This window comes from Anser cygnoides, chromosome 1 (genome assembly GCF_040182565.1).
Source record: "Anser cygnoides isolate HZ-2024a breed goose chromosome 1, Taihu_goose_T2T_genome, whole genome shotgun sequence".
NCBI lineage: Eukaryota > Metazoa > Chordata > Aves > Anseriformes > Anatidae > Anser > Anser cygnoides.
In genome coordinates this window covers 1,123,932-1,142,873 of record NC_089873.1, presented here as the reverse complement: position 1 = coordinate 1,142,873, position 18,942 = coordinate 1,123,932, and the positions used below count along the sequence as shown (strand labels likewise).

General features: G+C 70.7%; 1 protein-coding gene across 1 annotated transcript; it reads left to right on the top strand.

Annotated features, from left to right (window-relative positions):
• Positions 1 to 1,519: 1,519 nt before the first annotated feature.
• Positions 1,520 to 11,805, top strand: IMPDH1 (inosine monophosphate dehydrogenase 1). The gene is given in 18 exon segments (XM_066995325.1): positions 1,520 to 1,662; positions 3,223 to 3,321; positions 4,340 to 4,388; positions 4,630 to 4,731; positions 5,689 to 5,763; positions 5,866 to 6,051; positions 6,053 to 6,073; positions 7,169 to 7,255; positions 7,407 to 7,607; positions 7,688 to 7,778; positions 8,424 to 8,519; positions 8,619 to 8,762; positions 8,844 to 8,985; positions 9,060 to 9,203; positions 10,481 to 10,491; positions 10,494 to 10,545; positions 10,547 to 10,561; positions 11,630 to 11,805. Coding segments are annotated over 18 exon segments (1,557 nt in total). The 5' UTR covers positions 1,520 to 1,642; the 3' UTR covers positions 11,652 to 11,805.
• The last annotated feature ends 7,137 nt before the right edge of the window (positions 11,806 to 18,942 follow it).

The following is an 18,942-nucleotide window of genomic DNA, read 5'->3' as shown; positions in this document are numbered from 1 at the left end:
CGTGCCCCCCCCCCCGTGTCCCCTTTCCCCGGTGTGACCCCCCCACGCGTGACCCCCCCCCCCCTCCGCGCGCCCCTTCCCCCTTTCCCCGCGTGTCCCCCCCCAGTTCCCATGGAGGGCCCCCCCCGAGCCCTGCGAGCCGCCCCCCCCGCCGCCGCCCCCCCCGGACGCGGGGCTCTCCCACGCGGGACACGGCCACGGGAGGCAGCGCTGCAGCGCCCGCCTGCGGGGGTGCCCACGAGGGCAGGTGGGGAGGGGGCGCGGGGGGGGCGTGGGGGGGGCGTGGGGTCGGGGGGGGCTCGGGGGGGGTCCCCGCTTCGTGCCTGGGGGGGGCGGCCGGGGTCCGGGCGTGTGCGCGGACACGAGTGGGCTGCGGGGCGCCCCCCCCCCCCCCGGGGCTGTGCACACGCGTGGGGAGCCCCCCCCCCCCCCGTGACCCCCCCCCCGGCCTCGCACACGCGTGTGCCCCTGACCCCCCCCCCCCCGGACGTTGCCCCGTGGATTAGCTGGGGGGGGGGGGGGGGCGGCGTTAATCCCGCACCCACGGGTGACAGCGGGGGCACGGGGGGATCCCGCTGAGTGTCCCCAACCCCCCCCCCCCCACCAGCACTCGCCCCCCCCCCCCCCCCTCCGCTGCCCTCCCACCCCCCCCGGGCGCTGCCTCCCCGCTGCCTCCCCCGGGCCTCGTTAGCGCCGAACGGCACAAACAGCACCGGGCCCCCCCCGGGGGGGGGGGCACCCAGAAGGGGGGGGCACCCGGAGGGGGGCACCCAGAGAGAGGGGGGGCACCCAAAGTAGGGGGGGGGCACCAAGAGCAAGGGGGGCACCCAGAGAAAGGGGGGGCACCCAAATAAAGGGGGGGGCACCCAGAAGGGGGGGCACCCAGAAGGGGGGGGGCACCCAAATAAAGGGGGGGGGCACCCAGAATAGGGGGGGACACCCAGAATAAAGGGGGGGGGCACCCAGAGAATAGGGGGGCTCCCAGGGCAACGGGGGGGGGGCACCCAAAATAAGGGGGGGCACCCAGAATGGGGGGGCACCCAAAGTAAGGGGGGGAGGCACCCAATATAAAGGGGAGGGGGGCACCCAGGGCAAGGGGGGGCACCCAGAGAAAGGGGGGCACCCAAAATAAAGGGGGGGGCACCCAAATAAAGGGGGGCACCCAAAGCAAGGGGGGGGGGGCACCCAAAATGCAGGGGGGGCACCCGAACATGGGGGGCACCCAAGCGACCCGGGGGGGGTCACCCCGAGCTCAGGGACACCCCCAAAGCCCGGGGGGGCGCCCCCGGGGGGGGGGGGGGGGGGGGGGGTCCCAGCGGGGGGGGGCGGGGCTGGGCCGGGGGGCGTGGTCGGGGGCGGGGCCTGTGGCTGGAGGGGCGGGGCCTGGGGCGGGGGGGCGGGGCCTGAGCGGATGGGGGGCGGGGCCTGGGGCGGGAGGGGCGGGGCCTAAGCTGATGGAGGCGGGGCCTAAGCTGATGGAGGCGGGGCCTGGGGCGGGAGGGGGGCGGGGCCGGGGGCGGGAGGGGCGGGGCCGGGGCGTGGTCACGGTGGGGGCGGGGCCGGGGCTGGCGCAGCGGCGCGGGGCGGGCGGGGGCCGGGCGCGGAGCCTCCCGGGCGGGGGCCGCTGCGCTGCGGGACCGGGATGGGCGAGGGGCGGCCCAGGTACTGGGGGGTGGTACTGGGAGGGACTGGGAGTGACTGGGGGGGAACTGGGAGCTGGTCCAGCTCTGCTGGGGGGGGACTGGGAGTGAGTGGGGGGGGTACTGGGAGGGAACTGGGAGCTGGTCCAGCTCTGCTGGGGGTACAGGGAGGGAACTGGGGGGGACTGGGAGTGAGTGGGGGGGTACTGGGAGGGAACTGGGAGGGAACTGGGGGGGACTGGGAGTGAGTGGGGGGGTACTGGGAGGGAACTGGGAGCTGGTCCAGCTCTGCTGGGGGTACAGGGAGGGAACTGGGGGGGTACTGGGAGCTGGTCCTGCACTGCTAGGGGGGTACTGGGAGGGAACTGGGGGGTACTGGGAGGGAACTGGGAGCTGGTCCAGCGCTTCTGGGGGGTACTGGGAGTGACTGGGGGGAACTGGGAGCTGGTCCAGCACTGCTGGGGGGCGACTGGGGGGTACTAGGAGGGAACTGGGAACTAGTCCAGCAGTGCTGAGGGTACTGGGGTGTGGGGGGAGCAACACTGGGGATACTGGGGAGGGAACAGGGAGGGAGCTGGGAGCTGGTTCAGCAGGGCTGGGGGTACTGGGGGCTACTGGGAGGAAACTGGGAACTGGTCCAACAGTGCTGGGGGTAGTGGAAGTGAACTGGGGGGTGGGGGGAACAACACTGGGTTTACTGGGAGGGAACTGGGAACAGGTCCAGCACTTCTGGGGGTACTGGGAGGGAACTGGGAGCTGGCCCAGCAGGACTGGGGGTACTGGGGGTTTCTGGGGGGTTGGTACTGGTGGGTGCTGGGAGGGAACTGGGAGCTGGCCTAGCAGGACTGGGGGTACTGGGAGTGACTAGGGGGGTTACTGGTCAGGAACTAGGAACTGGTCCGGCAGTGCTGGGGGGTACTGGGAGTTGCTGGGGGGTACTGGGAGTTACTGGGGGATGGGGGGTGCAACACTGGGGATGCTGGGGAGGGAACTGGGAGCTGGCCCAGCACTGCTGGGGGTACTGGGAGGGAACTGGCCTGGAAGAACTGGGGGGTACTGAGAGTTACTGGGGGGTGGGGGCAGCACTGGGGTGTACTGGGGCACGGTCTGGAAGCACTGGGAGTTACTGGGGGACCTGGGGGGAGTATTGGGAGGTAAAGGGAGGGAACTGGGACATGATCTGGAAGCACTGGGGGATACTGGGAGCTACTGGGGGGTGGCGGCCAGCAGCCGGATGCTACTGGGGGGGTTACTGGGACGTGGTCGGGCCTTACCGGGGGCTACTGGGAGGCAGCTGGAGTTACCGGGGCTGGGAGGCAGCAGCTGGGGGGGGCCGTACCGGGCCATACTGGGCCATACTGGGCCGTACCGGACCACAGCGGGGCGGCGCCGGGGCACGCCGGGAGGCGCGGGGGGGCTGCGGCGGCCGCCGGTGCCTCCCCCGGGGCGGAGCTGCGGGGGCCCCCCCCGGCCCCCCCCCCCCCCGGGCCGGCCCCGCCCTGCACCGGGGCTGCTGCGGGCAGGGACCGGACCGGGACCGGGACCGGGACCGGTGCCACCCCCGTGCCCCCCCCCCCCCCAGCATGGCCGACTACCTGATCAGCGGCGGCACCGGCTACGTGCCCGAGGACGGGCTCAGCGCCCAGCAGCTCTTCGCCACCGCCGACGGCCTCACCTACAAGTACGGGGGGGCACGGCCCCGTCCTGCACCCCCCCTGCACCCCCCGCACCAGCCGGCCCGGTTCGGGGGTCCCCAGCCCGAGTCAGGGGTCCCCTGCCTGGTTCAGGGGGCCCAGCCTGGCTCGGGGGTCCCCAGCCTGGTTCAAGGGTCCCCAGCCCGGTTTGGGGGTCCCCAGCCCGGTTCAGGGGTCCTCAGCCTGGTTCAGGGGTCCCCAGCCTGGCCTGGGGGTCCGCAGCCCAGTTCGGGGGTCCCCAGCCCGGTTTGGGGGTCCTCAGCATGGCCCAGGGATCCCCAGCCCAGTTTGGGGTCCCCAGTCCGGTTCAGAGGTCCCCAGCCCTGTTCGGAGGTCCCCAGCCGGGCCCCGTTCAGGGGGTCCCAGCCCAGTTCGGGGGTCCCCAGCCCAGCTGGGGGATCCTCAGCCCGGTTCAAGGGTCCCCAGCCCAGTTCGGGGGTCCCCAGCCCGGTTTGGGGGTCCCCAGCCTGGCCCAGGGATCCCCAGCCTGGTTCAGGGGTCCCCAGCCCGATTTGGGGGGTCCCCAGCCTGGTCCAGGGATCCCAAGCCCAGTTTGGGGTCCCCAGCCCGATTTGGGGGTCCACAGCCTGGTCCAGGGATCCCAAGCCCAGTTTGGGGTCCCCAGCCCGGTTTGGGGGTCCCCAGCCTGGTTCAGGGGTCCCCCAGCCCGATTTGGGGGTCCACAGCCTGGCCCAGGGATCCCCAGCCTGGTCCAGGGATCCCAAGCCCAGTTTGGGGTCCCCAGCCCCGACTCCATGCCCAGTGTGGCACCGGGGTCCCCAAGCACCGACGTCCCCATGGGGCCACCCCAAATGTCCCCCCCCCATCCCCACAGCCCACGTTGGCCCCCCAAACACTGATGTCCCCATGGGGCCACCCCAAGTGTCCCCACCCCGCACCCCCCATGGGCTCCCCTGTCCCCATGCCCCCCCCCCCCATGTCCCTTGGGGGTACCAGGGCTGGGGGGGCCCCACGGGTGACCCCCCCCCCATGCCTCCCCCGCAGCGACTTCCTCATCCTGCCCGGCTTCATCGACTTCACGGCTGACGAGGTGGTGGGTCCTGTCCCCCGTCCCCCCCCCCCGGTGACATCCGTGTGACCCCCCCCGCGCCCCCCGGTGTCACCGTGACCCCCCTGGGGTGGCTGGGGCTGGGGGGGGGGGGGGGTGACACCCACCCACATCCCTGGGGTTGGGGTGGCATGGTGAGGGGTGGGGGGGGGGGTGGGTGGGTCCCAGGGGGTGCCCCCCGGTGGGGGGGGGGGGCAGGGAGGAGAGGGTCTCTCGGCCCCCCCAGGACCTGACGTCGGCGCTGACCCGCAAGATCACGCTCAAGACCCCGCTCATCTCGTCCCCCATGGACACGGTCACCGAGTCGGACATGGCCATCGCCATGGCGGTGAGCGGGGGGGGGGCCCCCCCGGGGCTTTTGGGGTGCGGGGGGGGGGTGCCCATCACGTTACGGTTTGGGGGTGCGGGGTTTGGGGTGCGCATCCGTGTGTTATTTTGGGGGTTATGGGCTTGGGGTACCCGCCCCGTCTGGTTGGGGGTGCACATTTGGGGTGCCCCCCCCCCTCTGGTAGGGGTACGGGGTCGGGGTGCCCATTCCTTTACGGCTTGGGGGTGCAGGGTTGGGGTGCCCGCCGCTGTCTGGTTTGGGGCGCCCACCCCCTGTGCGGGGCCGGGGTGCAGGGTCTGGGTGCCCACCCCTGTGTTATTTTGGGGGTTACAGACTTGGGGTGCCCACCCCATCGGGTGGGGGGGTGCACATTTGGGGTGCTCCCCCCTGTCTGGTAGGGGGTGCAGGTTTGGGGTGCCCACCCCTGTGCGAGGTCAGGGTGCAGGGTTGGGGTGCCCACCCCCTGTTATTTTGGGGGTTACAGACTTGGGGTGCCCACCCCATCGGGTGGGGGGTGCACATTTGGGGTGCCCACCCTGCCTGGCTCAGGGTGCAGGATCGGGGTGCCCATCGCTTTATGGTTTTGGGGTGCAGGGTTGGGATGTGCACCCCTCTATTATACTGGGGGGGGTGCAGGGTTGGGGTGCCCATGATGTGCGGTTGGGGGGGGTGGTGCACATTTGGGGTGCAGGGTCGGGGTGCCCATCACTTTACACTTTGGGGTGCGCCCCCGCCTGATTTGGGGTGCGGGGTCGGGGTGCCCATCACGTTACACGTTGGGGTGCCCCCCCGCCTGATTTGGGGTGCGGGGTCGGGGTGCCCATCACTTTACACGTTGGGGTGCACATTTTGGGGTGCAGGGTCTGGGTGCCCATCACTTTACACTTTGGGGGCGCAGGGCGGGGGCCCCCCCCACCCCCCGTTGCCACTGTGCCCCCGCTGCCCCCCCCCCCCCAGCTGATGGGCGGCATCGGCATCATCCACCACAACTGCACCCCCGAGTTCCAGGCCAACGAAGTGCGCAAGGTCAAGGTAAGCGGAGGGGGGGGACCCCCGCGCATCACCCCCCGACCCCCATAACCCCCCCCCACCCCATCCCAGCATCACCCCCCCCCGCACCGGCCGTGCCCGCAGCGCTTCGAGCAGGGCTTCATCACGGACCCGGTGGTGCTGAGCCCCGCGCACACGGTGGGCGACGTGCTGGAGGCCAAGCTGCGGCACGGCTTCTCCGGCATCCCCCTGACCCAGAGCGGGCGCATGGGGAGCCGGCTGGAGGGCATCGTCACCTCCAGGGACATCGACTTCCTGGCGCAGCGCGACCCGCGGCACCCACCTCAGCCAGGTGGGGGGGGCGGGGGGGGGGAATTGGGGTGGGATGGGGATATGGGGTGGGGTGGGGATGGGGTTGGGATGGGATGGGGATGGAGAATTGGGGTGGGGAGGGGATGGGGTTGAATGGGGATATGGGATGGGGTGGGGTGGGGATGGGATTGGGGTGGGATGGGAAGGAGAACTGGGGTGGGGAGGGGAGGGGATGGGGTTGGATGGGGATGTGGGATGGGGTGGGGTGGGGATGGGGTTGGGGTGGGATGGGGATGGAGAATTGGGGTGGGGAGGGGAGGGGATGGGGTTGGATGGGGGTATGGGATGGGGATATGGGATGGGATGGGATGGGGATGAGAACTGGGGTGGGGGAGGGGGTGGGGATGGGGTTGGATGGGGATGTGGGGTGGGGATGGGGATGGGGTGGGGATGGGCTTGGGATGGGATGGGGATGAGAACTGGGGTGGGGAGGGGGTGGGGATGGGGTTGGATGGGGATGTGGGGGGGGGGATATGGGATGGGGATGGGGTTGGGATGGGATGGGGATGGAGAATTGGGGTGGGGAGGGGAGGGGATGGGGTTGGATGGGGATGTGGGGGGGGGATATGGGATGGGGATGGGTTGGGATGGGATGGGGATGGAGAATTGGGGCGGGGAGGGGAGGGGATGGGATGGGGATGGGACAGGATGGGGATGGGATGGGATTGGGGTGGGATGGGGATGGAGAATTGGGGTGGGATGGGATGGGGATATGGGATGGGGAAGGGATGGGATGGGATTGGATGGGGATGGGGTCAGGGATGGGGATGGAGCATGAGATGGAAGGGAGGATGGGGGTGGGACGGGGACGCAGGCACGGGATGCAGGGGTGGGGTGGGATGGGGGGGGCACAGGCCGGTGGTGCAGGGGAGGGGCTGAGGACAGAGCTGGGACACGGAACGGGGTGGGGAAGGAGGTTGGATGACGGGGGGGGGATGTGGGGATGGGATGGGGTGGGGTGGGGTGGGGTGGGACACCGGGGTGGGGATGGGTCAGGGTGCAGGATGGGGGGTGTTGAGGGGCCACACGGGTCCCCTGGGGTCCACCATCACCCCCGGTGCCCCCGGCCCCACAGGTGATGACAAAACGCAACGACCTGGTGGTGGCCCCGGCCGGCGTCACCCTCAAGGAAGCCAACGAGATCCTGCAGCGCAGCAAGAAAAGGTACCGACCCCATCCCCAAACCCCATCCCCAAACCCCATCCCCGACCCCAAACCCCATCCCCGACCCCAAACCCCATCCCCAACCCCAAACCCCATCCCCGACCCCACACCCGCCCCATCCCTGCCCGGCGTCACCTCCCGCGCCCGCAGGGAAGCTGCCCATCGTGAACGAGAGCGACGAGCTGGTGGCCATCATCGCGCGCACCGACCTGCAGAAGAACCGCGACTTCCCGCTGGCCTCCAAGGACGCCCGCAAGCAGCTGCTCTGCGGGGCCGCCGTGGGCACGCGCGAGGACGACAAGTACCGCCTGGACCTGCTGGTGCAGGCCTGCGTGGACGTGGTGGTGCTGGTGGGTGGGGGGCCGGGGGGGGCCGGGGGGCGGCTCTCATACACCCCCTCCACTCCGTGCCGCTGTCCCCCCCCCCGCAGGACTCGTCGCAGGGGAACTCGGTGTACCAGATCGCCATGATCCACTACATCAAGCAGAAGTACCCCGAGCTGCAGGTCATCGGGGGTAACGGTGAGCGCGGGGGGGTGGGGGGGACCTCGGGGGCCTGGAATCCCCCCCCCAGGTTTGGGGGTAATGGGGTGGGGAGGTGAAAGAGTGGGGTGCGGTGGGGTGGGGTTTGGGTTGCGTGGGGTGGGGTTTGGGGTGCCGTGGGGTGGGGATTGGGGTGCCATGGGATGGGGAGCAGAACCAGGGGATGGTTGATTGGGGTGCTGTGGGGCTGGCAGTAGGGCAGGTTTTGGGGTGCCATGGGGTGGGGAGCAAAGTGGGGAGGAGGTTGGGGTGCCACGGGGTAAGGATTTGGGGAGCCGCGGGTCGGTGAGCAGAACAGGGGGACACTTGGGTGCCGTGGGGCAGGGGTCGAGGTGCCCTAGAGCTGGCAGTGGGGCAGGGGTTGGGGTGCTGGGGGGCACAGCTCGGGGTGCTGTGGGGTGCAGATTGGGGTGCTGGGGGCTGGCAGTGGGGCAAGGGTCGGGGCATTGAGCAGGACAGGGGGGCCATTGGGGTGCGCAACTGTGGCACCACGGGGCTGGGCTGGGGGGCGCTGGGGGGTGACAATTTAGGGCGGGCAGGGGGCTGTGAGGTGGGGGCTGCGGGCGGGGGGGCTCCGTCCCCACCCCGTGACACGCGGTGTCCCCGTCCCCCCGGGACACGCAGTGGTGACAGCAGCCCAAGCCAAGAACCTCATCGACGCCGGCGTGGACGCCCTGCGCGTGGGCATGGGCTGCGGCTCCATCTGCATCACCCAGGAAGGTGCGCGGGGACCCCCTGCGGCCCCCCTTCAACCCCCCCGCTCCCCCACATCCCCCCGACCCACCCCTGTGTGTGTGTCCGTCTCCCCCCCCCCCCCAGTGATGGCGTGCGGCCGCCCCCAGGGCACGGCCGTCTACAAGGTGGCCGAGTACGCGCGGCGCTTCGGCGTGCCTGTCATCGCCGACGGCGGCATCCGCACCGTGGGGCACGTGGTGAAGGCGCTGGCGCTGGGCGCCTCCACGGGTGAGCGGGGTCCTTGGGGGGTGGGGGGTGGGGTGGGGGACACGGGGACGGGGTCACGGCTGCGCCCCCCCCGCCCCGCAGTGATGATGGGGTCGCTGCTGGCGGCCACCACGGAGGCGCCGGGCGAGTATTTCTTCTCGGACGGCGTGCGGCTGAAGAAGTACCGCGGCATGGGCTCGCTCGACGCCATGGAGCAGGGCGGCAGCCAGAAGCGCTACTTCAGGTCTGTGGCTTTTGGGGGGGTGGGGGGGGGGTTAATCCCGGCCGGCCCTGAGCCCCCGGTGGCCGTCCCTGCAGCGAGGGTGACCCGGTGAAGGTGGCGCAGGGGGTGTCGGGCTCGGTGCAGGACAAGGGCTCCATCCACAAGTTCGTGCCCTACCTCATCGCCGGCATCCAGCACGGCTGCCAGGACATCGGCGCCCGCAGCCTCTCCCTGCTGCGGTGAGCGCGGGGACATGGGGACACGGGGACCTTGGTTACCTTGGGGACCTTGGGGACATGGGGACCATGGGGACCTTGGGTCTTGGGGACACGGGGACCTTGGGTCTCGGGGACAGGGGGACTGTTGGGGACCTTGGGGACGTGGGACCTTGGTTGGGGACCTTGGGTACCTGGGGACATGGGGACCAAGGGGGCCTTGGGGACCTTGGGGACCATGGGCACCGTGGGGACCGTGGAGACACGGGGACCTTGGGACACGGGGGACAGCTTGGGGACACGGGGACCGTGGATACCTTTGGGACTGTGGAGGCATGGGGACCTTGGAGACCTTTGGGACCTTGGAGACCTTTGGGACCTTGGGGACATGGGGATATGGGGACCGTAGGGACACGGGGGCGTGGGGACGTGGGGACCTTGGGGACCATGGAGACCTTGGGGACACGGGGACTGTTGGGGACCTTGGGGACACAGGGACCTTGGGGACCTTGGGGAAGTGGGGACATGGGGACCTTTGGCACCTTGGGGACATGGGCACCTTGGGGACATGGGAACACGGGGACCTTGGGGGCCATGGGGACCTTGCGGACACGGGGACCTTGTGGACACAGAGACACAGGGACCTTGGGGACATGGGAACATGGGGACCATGGGGACGTGGGGACGTTGGGGACCACAGAGACACAGGGGCCTTGGCGACCCAGGGATTTTGAGTGCCACGGGGACTCTGGGAACAATGGGGAGCACGGGGACCCCACAAGGACCTTGGGGACCACAGGGACCTGGGGGGTGATGGAGTACGGGGACCTTGGGGACCACGAGGACCGCAGGGGACTTTGGGTACCATGGGGACCACGGGGACCCTGGGGACCTTGGGGACGACAGGGAGCACGGGGACCCCATAAGGACCCTGGAGATGAGGGGAAGTGTGGGGACCCCACGAGGACCACAGGGACTTTGACCCTGGGGGTAACGGGGAGCACGGGGACCCCACGAGGACCATGGGGACCCCACGAGGACCATGGGGACCGCGCAGACTTTAGGGACCATGGGGGTGACAGGAAGAGTGGGGACCCCCAAGGACCGCGGGGGGACCCTGGGGGTGACGGGGAGCACAGGGACCCCGTAAGGACCGTGGGGACCGCAAGGACCACGGGGATTTGGGGCACCCTGGGGGTGGCGGGGACCACGGGGACCCCCCCCCCCAAGGACCACGGGGACCCCACGGGCACTATGGGGGGGTGACGGGGAGGGGGGCCCACGGTGCCGCTGCCCCCCAGGTCCATGATGTACTCGGGGAGCTGAAGTTCGAGAAGCGCACCATGGCGGCGCAGGCCGAGGGGGGTCCACGGCCTCCACTCGTAAGTGACCCCCCTGGACCTGGGGGGGGAAGGGGGGTCCTCGGGGGGGGGGGGGTGGCCCCCTGGGGGTGGGGGTGACTGGGGTGGGGGTGGGGGGCACCACGTCAGATCCTGCCTTGGGCCCCCATTGCCGTGGTGGGGACTGGGGGGGCTGGGGGGGGGAACCCCATGGGGGGGTGGGGGGCACCCGGGGGCGGGGCTTCGGGCTTCTGAACTGGGCGGGGCTTGTGTAAAGGGGGCGTGGTTTATGCAAATGAGGTGTGGGTTATTGAGTGGGGTGTGGTTTATATAAAGGGGCAGGGCTTCTGGCAGGGGGCGGGGCCTATAAGGGGGCGGGGCTTCTGGCAGGGGGCGGGGCTAGCCAGCCAGCCAGGTCGTCTGCTGATTGGCTGAACGATGCGCTGGTCGGCCAGGCGGTGGGCTGGCTGCGATGTGATTGGCTGGCTGGGAGCCTGGTCTGGGATGCTGATTGGCCGGTGGAGGTGCTGGTTGCTGGGCCTGGGTGCTGATTGGCCAGGCTGGATGCTGATTGGTAGTTCTGCATGCTGATTGGCTAGACTGGATGCTGATTGGCTAGATTGGATGCTGATTGGCTGCCTGGCTGCTGATTGTCCGTCCTGCATGCTGATTGGCTGCCCGGCTGCCCGCCGGCCACGTGGCTTCTGCTGGCCACACCCATGGGTGGGGTTGGGGGGCGGAGCTAAGGAGGGCGGGGCTGTGGGCGGGGTTAATGGGCAGGGGGCGGGGCTTCGGGGCTGCCCCGCCTCCCGGGGACCCCCTCTGCGCGGGGGGGGGGGCCGTGGCGGGGCCGTGACCTTGTCCCTTCTCTCCCTCGCTGCCCGCCCCGCGCAGCGTTACGGTGCTGCCATGTAAGTACGGGGGGGGCCGGGGGGGCCCTCCCCATCCCCCCACCCTTCCCATCCCCCCAACCCCCCCACCCATCCCCAGCCCCCCTCCCCATCCCCCACCAGGATCTGACGTGGTGCCAGCCTCGGGGGGGCTCGGGAGGGGTCCTCAAACACCCCCCCCTACTCACCCCCCCCTCCCCGCTTTGTCCCCCCCCTGCAGTTACCAGAAGCGGCTGCACTGAAGAGGGGCTGCGAGGGGGGTCCCCGCCGGGCCCCCCCCATGCCCGTCGCCCCCCAGCCCCCCCCCCTGCCGCTAGGCACCGGCAGCACCGGGACGGCGGCGCCGCACCGGGGCTGGACCCCTCGGCAGCGGGGGGCCGGGACCCCCCACCAATCTGGGCCCCCCCCAGGGGTGCTGCACCCTGTAGGGGTGCGTAGGACGTAGTCCGCTGCTTGCACCCCCCCCGTTTCGCCCCCTCCTCTTGGGGGAGGGGGGCGTTGGACCCCACAGCCCCTCAGGCACTTAGGGACAGGCTCCGGGCTGGGGGGTCCCGAGGGGTCCCCAGAGGGGCCACAAATAAAGACCTGGAGCATCCGTGGCTGTGCCTGCGTCTGCCCCCTGGGACCCCAGCGCCGTGACACCGGGGGCAGGGGGTGTGAGGGGGGGCACGGTGGGATCCGGCCCTGGGGGCTTGAACCATGGTGGCGGGGGGGGGGGGCACAGTGTGGGCACGGTTTGCACGCTTGTGGTACAGCCCAGCATGCCCCAGCACACCATTGCACAGCCTTGCACACCATTGCATGGATTTACACACCAGGTCCAGCCTTGCACACCATTGCACGGCCTTGCACACCGTTGCACATCCCAGCACACCATTGCACGGCCTTGCACACCATTGCACGGCCTTGCACACCGTTGCACATCCCAGCACACCATTGCACGGCCTTGCACACCATTGCATGGATTTACACACCATTGCACAGCCTTGCACACCATTGCACATCTTTGCACACTATTGCATGGCCTTGCACACCATTGCATGGATTTACACACCAGGTCCAGCCTTGCACACCATTGCATAGCCTTGCACACCATTGCACAGCCTTGCACACCATTGCACACCCCAGCACACCATTGCACGGCCTCGCACGCTGGCGCAGGTTTGCACGCCGCAGGTGTGCCTTTGCACACCACGGCCCTGGTGCGTGCACAGCTCTGCCCACGTGGCCCAGCCTTGCCGCTCTGGGTACAGATCTGCACACTGCTGCGAGCTTGCACACCAGCTGTGCGACCTTGCACGGAGCGACCCAGCTTTGCACGCCGTGACGTGAGTTTGTGCAGCGTGACACAGCGCCGTGCACCATGGCACAGCTTTGCACGCCTGCACCCCCCCCCCAACTGCTGCACACCCCCCAGGTCAGTGTGTCCCACGGTGGTGGCGCGGTGGCAGCGGCTGTGCAAGGGGCGTGCAATGGGTGTGCGCAGGGAGGAGCGAGCCCAGAGGAGGCCACGAGGGTGCTCAGGGGCTGGAGCCCCTCTGCTGCGGGGTGGGGGGAGCTGGGGGGGCTCGGCCTGGGGAAGGGAAAGCTTGGGGGGAGGGCTGGGGGGAGGGTTGGGGGGCTCTGGGTCCAAAAACCAGCCCAAAGCTTGGTCCTAAGGGGGGGTCGTGGGGTGCAGGGGCAGCACCAGGGGGCACAGAGGGGCTGGTGCCAGGCAGGGGGACACCTCGGGGGGGGACATGTCATGGGGGGGGCACAAATACCGGGGGGCATGGTGGTGTCACACACGGGGGGCGGATGGGGGGGACCAGCGGCACGGCTGGGGCCGTGCGTGGTGACGCTCGTGGTGACGCCTGGCAGCGCGGCGGTGCTCGTGGAGAGCCCTGCCCTGGGCACCGGGGGGTCCTGACCTGCCCCCCCTCCCAGCACGGGGCTGGCCGCCCCCACGGGGACGCAGCCACGGCCCCGGCCCCACAGCTTGGGGCTGCTGCGGGTTTACGGGCGCTGCTGCTGCCCTGGGTGCAGCACGAGTGTGAGTGTGTGCGTGGGTGGGTGTGCAGTGTGCGTGTGCAGTGCGTGTGTGAGTGCGTGTGTGTGCAGTGCATGAGTGTGTGCATGCATGAGTGTGTGCAGTGCATGTGTGTGTGAGTGCATGAGTGTGCAGCATGCGTGCATGAGTGTGCAGTGTGTGTGTGCAGTGCATGAGTGTGTGCAGTGCATGATGTGTGTGAGTGCATGAGTGTGCAGCGTGTGCGTGCATGAGTGTGTGTAGTGTGTGCATGAGCGTATGCAGTGTGTGCGCGTGTGTGCATGCAGTGTGTGAGTGCATGAATGTGTGTGCATGTGTGCAGTGCATGTGTGCACCTGTGAGTGTATGCAGTGTGTGTGTGTGCAGTGTGTGTGCGTGTGCGTGCAGGCAGGTGTGCAGTGCCCGAGTGTGCAGTGTGCGTGCAGGTGCGCGGGCAGCTGTGCAGTGAGCAGCGCATGCAGTGCGCGCGCGTGCACGAGTGTGTGCGGTGCGTGCGTGCAGCGCCTGTGGGTGTGCGGTGCACGCGGGGTGTGCAGGCGCGCGGTGCGGCCGTGCAGCGGGGGCCGTGCCCGCGCGGTGTCGTGCAGCGCGTCCCCGCAGCACACGGCTGGGTGGCCGCGACCCCACGTGTCCGTGTGGCCGCATCGGTGTGCTCATAACGGCGTGGCCGTGTGGCCGTGGCCATGTGTCCCCGTGTGCCCGTGTCCAAGTGGCTGTGTCCCCGTGTCCGTGTGTCCGTGTCCTCACACCCCTGTGCCACCCACCTGCGTGTCCCCATGTCCCTGTGTCCCTGTACCCACGTGTCCGTGTCCCTGTGTGTCCTCATGTCTGTGTCCCTCTGTCCCTGTGTCCCTGCGTCTGTGTCCACACACCTGTGTCCCCATGTCCCTGTGTCCACATGTCCTTGTGTCCCTGTGTCCGTGTGTCCATGCCCACACACCTGTGTCCCCATGTCCGTGTGTCCGTGTGTGTCTGTGTGTCCCTGTACCCGTGTCCCTGTACCTGTGTGTCCCCGTATGTCTGTGTCCCTCTGTCCTGGTGTCTGTGTGTCCAAGTGTCTGTGTCCCCCTGTCCCCGTGTCCGTGTCCTCACACCCCTGTGCCACCCACCTGCGTGTCCCCATGTCCACGTGTCCCTGTACCCATGTGTCCGTGTCCCTGCGTGTCCGTGTGTCCTCATATGTCTGTGTCCCTCTGTCCCTGTGTCCACACACCTGTGTTCCCATGTCCCTGTGTCCACATGTCCTTGTGTCCCCGTGTCCGTGTCCCCATGCCCACACACCCCGTGCCACACACCTGTGTCACCATGGCCATGTGTCTGTGTGTGTCTGTGTGTCCCTGTACCCGTGTCCCTGTACCTGTGTGTCCCCATATGTCAGTGTCCCTCTGTCCCCATGTCCCCGTGTCCGTGTCCTCACACCCCTGTACCACACACCTGTGTCCCCATGTCCCTGTGTCCCCGTACCCACGTGTCTGTGTCCCTGCGTGTCCGTGTGTCCCTGTATGTGTCCCTCTGTCCCTGTGTCTGTGTCCACACACCTGTGTCACCATGTCCCTGTGTCTGTGTGTCCATGTGTGTCTGTGTGTCCCTGTACCCGTGTCCCTGTACCTGTGTGTCCCCGTATGTCTGTGTCCCCCTGTCCCCGTGTCCGTGTCCCCGTGCCCACACACCCCTGTGCCACCCACCCGCGTGTCCCCATGTCCCCATGTCCCTGTACCCACGTGTCCGTGTCCCTGCGTGTCCGTGTGTCCCCGTATGTCTGTGTCCCTCTGTCCCTGTGTCCGTGTGTCCGTGCCCACACATCCCTGTACCACACACGTGTGTCCCCATGTCCCTGTGTCCCCATGTCCCTGTGTCCCCGTGTCCGTGTGTCCCCATGTCCGTGTGCCTGTGTGTCCCCGTGTCTGTGTGTCCATATGTGTCCCTCTGTCCCTGTGTCCATGTATCCATGGCTGTGTGTCTGTGTGTCCCCGTGTCCCCATGTCCCCGTGTCCCCATGTCCGTGTGTCCCTGTGTCCGTGTCCCCGTGCCCACACACCCCTGTACCACACACGTGTGTCCCCGTGTCCCTGTGTCTGTCCCCATGTCCCCGTGTCCCCGTGTCCCCCCCCACGTACCGGTGCCGCAGACACCCCAGCGGGGCCAGACGCGGCAGTGACAGTGACAGTGGTGGCGTGAGGGGGGGGTTGCAGTGCCGGGGGGGGGGAAGGTCGGGGGGGGGGGCTCAGCGAGGCGGGGCGAGGCGGGGCCGCCCCCCCCGGGTGCCGGCGGCTGCTCCCGTGCCGGTGCCGCTGCTGCCGGGGCTGCCCCGAGCCCAGCCGCTGGGGGCCGGGGGGTGCGGGGGGGGGGGGGGGGGGCCGGGGGGTCGGGAGGGTCGGAGGGGGGCCGGGGGGGCTGGTGGGGGGAGCCGGGGAGGGTCTGCGGGGTGTAAGGGGGTGTAAGGGGGGGGGGGGGGGGGGTAAGGGGGTAATGGGGTTCGGGGGGGGGTTTAAGGGGGGTCGTGGGGGGGGTGTATTGGGGGGACGGGGGGGCTGCAGGAGGATGGGGGGGGGGGGGGGGGTCAAGGGAGGGCGTGGGGGGGTGTAAGGGGGTAGGGGGTGCGGGGGGCTACGTGGGGTGGGGGGGATACGTGGGGGGGCGGGGGGGGTGTGAGGGGGTGGGGGGGTGCCTGGGGGGCTACAGGGGATGGGGGGAAATAGGGGGGATACGGGGGGGGGGCGTGGGGGGGTTGTAGGAGGGTGGGGGAGGGTGTGTGGGGGGCGGGGGGGCTGCCCGGGGCACAAGTGGGTGCAGCGGGGCTGTGTGTATGCGGTGGGGGGGGGGGCCATGGGGGGCACACATCGGGCTGTGGCCCCCCCCCCCTTTGCCCCCCACACCCAGCCATGCGCCCCCCAGGAGCGAGGGGGCTGCGGGGGGGGGGGGCGCTGAGCCGGGGGGGGGGGTTGGGGGGGGGGGGGACACGCGAGGTCACCCAGGTGGCACTGGGTGGTGGGGGGGGGCGACGGGCGCGCTGCCACCCGTGGGCACCGGCAGTGACAGGGCCCCCCGGCCCCCCCGGCCCCGTCACTTCGCATCCGTCCCCGCTGACGGCCCCGACGTGACACGGCTGGGGGGGGGAGGGAGAAAAAAGGAGGGGGGGGGCGTGGGCTGCCCGTGGGCTGCCCGTGGGCTGTGCCCCCCCCCCGTGACCCCCCCTCCATCCCCGCAGCGCTGCTCGCGCCCCGCCCACGGCGCCCCCGATGTCCCGCGTGGGGCCGGCGGCCGTGGGGGTGCTGCTGGCGCTGCTCTGCCTGCCCCCGGCGCCCCCCAGCACCGGCGCCCCCCCCGCGCCCCCCGGCCCCACGGAGGAGCCCGGCTCGGGGGGGCGGCTGGGACCCCCCCCCGGCAGGGGCTGGAGCTGGGCATCGCCGTGGATCTGAGCGCGGGGCTGGAGCCCGGGGGGGCCGGGCAGCGGGGGGGCCCCCCGCGGGACCCTTCCTCAGGGAGCTGGCAGGGCGGCTGGGAGGCGGTGAGTGCTGGGGGGGCGCCCCCTGGGAACCCCCCCCCCCATAGAAACCTCCCCAGGGCCCCCCTGTGACCCCCCCCCCCGGACCCCCACCCCCCGTGATTCCCCCCAGGATCCGCCCCAGCCCCCCCCCCCCCGGCAACCCCCCCGGGATTCCCCCTAGGACCCCCCGGAACCCCCCCCCCATGGAACCCTCTCCAAGACCCCCCCATGACCCCTCCTGTGACCCCCCCCCTATTTCCCCCCAGGACCCCCCGGGACCCCTCACCATGACACCCCCCCCCCCCGTAATCCCCCCCAGGACCCCCTCCTGCGACCCCCCCCAACCGCCCCCCCAGCTGATGGTGCCCCCCCTTCCCCCCCCCCCCCAGGTTTCCTCCTGCCCACGGCGCCCCCACGAGGAGCCGGGGGGCAACGGCACCGAGGCCCCCCCCCGCAGGGGGAGCCGGGCAGCGGCGAGGAGCCAGGTGAGGGGGGCGGGGGTCACGCGGGGGGGACACGGGGGGGGGGCGGGGGGGATGGGGGGGCTCAGGCTTTCTATGGGGGGGGGCGATGGGTGCGGGGGTCGCGGGGTGACGGGGGGGCCTCCCGGACCGGCTGCCCCTGCCCCCCCAGCCTCGTGTGAACCCCGAAACACCCCACGCGTGTCCCCCCCACACCCCTAAAAGCCCCCCCCCGGGTGCTCCATCCCACTCCAACCCCCCACGCGTCATCCCCACGTACCCCACTCCCACCCAAAGCCCCCCAAACACCCCCCGCGTGTCCCCCACCCCCTAACGCCCCCCATGCATGTCCCCCCACGTGTCCTATGCCCCCCCAAAAGCCCCACGCGTGTCCCCCCCCCCCCAATTAAAAGCCCCCCATGCCCAACGCGTGTCCCCCCCACCCCCCAAAAAGCCCTCCAACGCCCCAAAAAGCCCCCCCGCGTGCCCCATCCCACTCCACCCCCCCACGCGTGTCCCCCCCACACCCCTAAAAGCCCCCCCGGGTGCTCCATCCCACTCCAACCCCCCACGCGTGTCCCCCCCATGTACCCCACTCCCACCCAAAGCCCCCCCATGCCCCCCGAGTGCCCCCACCCCCTAAAAGCCCCCCAATACCCCACGCATGCCCCCCACCCCACGAAAAGCCCCCCCACGCGTGCCCTCCACCCCATAACGCCCCCCACGCGTGCCCCCCACGTGCCCTACGCCCCCCCAAACGCCCCACGCGTGTCCCCCACCCCCTAAAAGCCCCCCGCCCCCCACGCGTGCCCCCCCCACGTGCCCTACGCCCCCCCAAACGCCCCACGCGTGCCCCCCACCCCCCCCTAAAAGCCCCCCCACCCCCACGCGTGCCCCCCGCCCCCCCCGCAGCCCGCGGCCCCCAGGCTCTCGCTGCGCCCCAGCCGCAGCTGGGGGGGGGGCAACCCCCCCGCCCCCAGTGCCCCAGCCCGGGCTCTGACACCGTTGAGCTGTAAGGGGGGGGGGGAAATCCCCGGGACCCCCCTCGGGACCCCCCCCCGGTGCTATGGGGACAGCGTGGGGGGGCAATGCTGTGACCCCCCAGGACATCTTCACCCCCCCCCCCCGCTCCCTGAGCCGTCCAGTGACAAAGGGGGGCCCAAAGCGCCCCCCCCGCAGCACCCCAAGGACCCCCCCCGTGCACAGCCCCCCCCGTGTGCCAATAAAGACCCGGTGTGAAGTGCGGCCGTGTCAGCGGGGGGGGGGCACCGTGGGGGGGATTGGGGGGGCTGGGACCCCCCGCAGCTGAGGGATGGGAAATGGGGGCGGGGGGGGCACAACACCCTGCTCCGTGGGCTCTGGGGGGGGGTCGTGATCAAGGAAATGGGGGCGGGGGCTCCTCCTGCCCCCCCCCCCGACGGGACCCCCAGACCTCATCGTTTGTCGTCCCCCCCGTGCTGCTCCCAGACGATGGGACCCGGGGCCCCCCCCCGTGACCCCCCCCATGGGATGGGACCCCCGTGACACCCCCATAATGACCCCCCTCCCCGACCCCC